The following is a 3,786-nucleotide window of genomic DNA, read 5'->3' as shown; positions in this document are numbered from 1 at the left end:
GCCCCCGGCCCGCTCTGCTCTGACACACCACACACAATGCATATACACATCAATTGACAAAAAAACTATAGACACTGAGGGTAAAAAGGAAACTAAACCTTTAGATTGTATGTAAATTTATCAGTATTTACCTCTGAGGTCATAAATCTTTATATGCTTCATGTTCATGGAAGCAGCAAGGGTGCGGTTCCCGAGGTCCGTCCAGGCCACACTGTGAGCCGTCTCTGACAAGGCAAGCTCTGCAATAGGCCGTGCCGGCTCCGATTGTAGTGCAGAAGTATTATCTGGATAAATATCACAAATTTGAGTTAACACACAATCAACTATAATTCCACTGAAATTTGAATTTAGTTATTAGTAATAATATTAAAGTACCTACTATACCCATATCACTTTTCAATAAGATTTTATGCATACCTGTAAATTCATCAGTTGATAGAGAAGATCTGTTTGCATCCCAAACTTGGATACAGTGGTCGCTGCGGTGCTTGTCCAATGCCACAGCAACAAGATTGGTCTCATCATGATTCCATGACAACCCATTACAGGGACGTCCATACTTGGGCACTTAAGGAAGATAATAAATAAAAAAGTCTCTACTATTTACAATTCATTATAAAGTAATTAAGTATTTTGATACTTACCAAACTCTCTTCCAACAAGTCCTAATGGATCATAAGTCTGTTTAAGGCTGGCGAGTGTAACTCTACCACTGGCGTGTCCCAGCGCAAGCAGGGGGTCAGGATGATCAGCTATAGCACTGATGTCCACACAGCGCACGCCGCTAGCGCTCTGCGATGCAACCACCGTCGCACCTCGCGTTGACGATATCTGACTAACTAAAAACATAATGTTCTCTTATAGTTACCGATAATAGATATATGAAATAAATCTGGTTATAAATACATATGTAAACATACATGTAGTTTTCTTCTCTATTTCCGAAAGTTTTGCAACTTCGTATAAGGTTATGTCAGGACCCCAAACAATAAATTTATCATGGTGCACCGGTGACCAGAGAATGTCTAATTTTGTTCCGGACATATTTTCCATCAAACACTGAGGTAGCGCTTGGAATACTTTTCGATTTACCAAATGTTTTCGGTCAAAATTTACGTTGCTATCATTCTGTTTTGTGTATTTTGATAGTTTAATTGTCAAATATGACATTGATAACATGATAACATTTTAACGTTCTGTTTCTCAGAGAAAAGAGTGCAAGATAAATAAATTTATAAGTTTCTCCTGTTAACTAAGGTCTTATTTTAGCATTTTTAAATCCTGAAATAGACGGTGTAACCTAACATTTTTATTTTCTTATGAATCAGGCAATGAACATCAATATTTATAATAATCAAGTGAATTTCCTTTCCGAGACAGTCCTACAATTTTATTGTAATAGTTTTTGAAGAATGAAGAAGAATTCTCTCTCAATCCCTAAACATTTCACTAAATATTTTCGTTGTAACTTCATTTGTATTTTCTAGTTATAGATGTCGCTAGCACAGCAAGCTTATCAATGAACAATACGTTTTCTAAAAACACTACCTATTCTATCACTGATGTACTCTATTTAAATTCCTCCCACTTTCGTTGCTCATTTTGACAGATTTGTGATATCCGTGGAAGTGAATGACCAGTGACGAAATTAGTGAAATCTATTTACACAGTGAAATTACTCTTACAAGAAAACTCCGACTCAAATTCTCATTGATCCAGTGAGTGCGTAAGTTCCATGATATAGTACAGCATTATACAGAAAGCTGCTTTTAATTGGTTTGTATTTAGGTTCAGTGACGTGATTGTTTACAACAATGGCAACGCCTCTCGATCTCCCACAGTTTCTCGGCTATTGTCTTACGGTTCTCACGTGTAAATGTGCGTATGCAGACCGGATTGAGACTCTGCTATTACTGTATTCGATTTTAGTACAGTTACGCCCGCGGGGAGCTTCGGCGCTGTGTTTAGCTCGGCCGTGACTCACGCACCCGTGCTTGATTTACGTGGTTTTTGATTCTTGCAATATATCAATTTTGTATTGTTTAGTGGAGAAAGGTTCTTTTATAGGGCATGGGCACCTCAAAGCCTGGGAACAGGACTGCCCATTGTGCACAGTAATGTTTTCAGCTATTGCATACAAATTATCTACGACTTTTCTTGAAGAGCAAAAGGTAAGAGCCTAGTAACTTTTAAATGCAAAACAATTTAGAGTTGAATACCTACAGGAGTCTATTACAATTTATGTTTCTATGTATGTACAACTATTTGTCAAAAATGACATATAACAGGTTGTTTAACTTGTTACTTGTTACCAGCCAAAGAGGTTGTATTTTGCATTCAACACAGGTTACTTTAAAGAATGTGTACATTAGAGGAAGTTTGAAAGTAGCGCCAGTGGTGGAGAAATTGAGAAGCAAAAGGTTAGCGTGGTATGGACATATTATGCGACGAAATGATGGGGACATAAACCAGAAAGTGTTGAGATTGAATGTGGATGGCTACAAAGGAAGAGGAAGACCGAAGAAAGTATGGATGGATTGTGTGAAGGAAGATATGCTTAAGAAAGGAGTGGATTCAGATATGACGGCTGATAGAGATGTATGGAAGAGCAGCACATACTGTGCCGACCCTCCATAAGGGATAAGGGCAAGTGGATGATGACAGGTTACTTTAAAGGTAAAAATTCTACCCTTCCTAAAATCTGCCCGGAGTTGTATTTTTTTGTTGTTGAAGTATGTTGAAATTCAATAAATGCAATGACTCCATTTGGATAATGATTAGATGCATGAGTAATCTATGTTGAGATTTAATAATGTGTTTCAATGTAATTTCATTGTTAAAATTGTAACAAAACTCTCATTTAACATAAAAACAATGTTGTGCCAATCCTTTGATTTAAACTATTTTTGCAATATCAATGTTTCTCATATAAAATATTACAATTTTAGAATGTCTTTTTATCTTTTTTGTATGAATTTATGCTATCGCAATGTTTATTCTTCATTTTCTATTTGGCATAGATGAAGTTACAAAGTATGAAAAAAGTGCCATAAAAATGTTTTCTGTTCTACATCTGTTATCCCAAATTAGGGTAATTAATTTAACTTATGGATGTCAGGTATCATACAGGGTCATCAAACAAAAAGCTAGGTGTGAGTGATCATTATTGTGTTGCCTTCCCACAGCACAGAGCATTGTTCACGCTGATTTCTATTTCATAGCGAGCCAAGTGGAAAATGATGTGTTGTGATGTACATGTTATTGACTGCTTGTTATAAATCTTAATATTCAACTAAAATTGATGATGGACAAATCAGCTTGCTGTTTGTGTGGTTTAAGAAGATAAGTAAACAAGCTTAACACACCTGACATACCTGACACATATGGAAATAACATAGGAAACTGTCTAAGTAATTCACCTCAACTTAATCAACATTTTATTAATCATAAAATTATTAATTTTAACAGTATCAAGAAAGAATACAATAAACCTAGGATTGTTTGTTTTTGTGACAATTTAAGTCCACTTTTATCTTTTAAAACTGATCAATCTGGTTATATGGATGGCATATTTTTGTTGGCATATGATATGCGGAATGACAACTTTTATATCTTAAACATAAGCATAAGTAAAATAATCATATTCCTTAGAACAGCAAAGTTTTAAGTAAAGGATCCCTGAAATATGACAATCACAATAATAATAATAATAATAAGCCTTTATTCAGATAATTAATGTCACATTACATAATTGAGTTGAATATTGATACATTATAATATTAATTT

General features: G+C 35.1%; 2 protein-coding genes across 5 annotated transcripts in view; one reads left to right on the top strand and one right to left on the bottom strand.

The window, feature by feature from the left end:
- Positions 1 to 1,172, bottom strand: part of LOC106108743 (WD repeat-containing protein mio) — a 7,747-nt gene extending 6,575 nt beyond the window's left edge. Inside the window, exons 1-5 of the mRNA XM_013290002.1 lie at positions 921 to 1,172; positions 645 to 839; positions 418 to 567; positions 132 to 284; positions 3 to 19 (exon numbers count right to left, since the gene is read on the bottom strand). Of these exons, the coding sequence (XP_013145456.1) occupies positions 3 to 19; positions 132 to 284; positions 418 to 567; positions 645 to 839; positions 921 to 1,170 (765 nt within the window). The 5' untranslated portion in view covers positions 1,171 to 1,172. The remainder of the gene's footprint in view (positions 1 to 2; positions 20 to 131; positions 285 to 417; positions 568 to 644; positions 840 to 920) is intronic.
- Positions 1,173 to 1,518: 346 nt separating this feature from the next.
- Positions 1,519 to 3,786, top strand: part of LOC106108870 (ras-related protein Ral-a) — a 16,013-nt gene continuing 13,745 nt past the window's right edge. The window contains exon 1 of one of the 4 annotated variants that reach the window (XM_013290172.1): positions 1,519 to 1,718. Coding sequence is in view for 2 of the 4 variants with exons in the window: in XM_013290170.1 (XP_013145624.1) it covers positions 2,118 to 2,171 (54 nt within the window). In the remaining 2 variants the exon portion in view is untranslated. Of the gene's footprint in view, positions 1,727 to 1,808; positions 2,172 to 3,786 lie in introns of those variants that run through there. The other 3 variants (XM_013290171.1, XM_013290170.1, XM_013290169.1) reach the window with 3 other exon arrangements.

Source organism: Papilio polytes, unplaced genomic scaffold (genome assembly GCF_000836215.1).
Source record: "Papilio polytes unplaced genomic scaffold, Ppol_1.0 DF821400.1, whole genome shotgun sequence".
NCBI classification, from domain to species: domain Eukaryota; kingdom Metazoa; phylum Arthropoda; class Insecta; order Lepidoptera; family Papilionidae; genus Papilio; species Papilio polytes.
The sequence above is the reverse complement of the archived record's forward strand: the minus strand, read 5'-3'. Positions and strand labels throughout refer to the sequence as shown.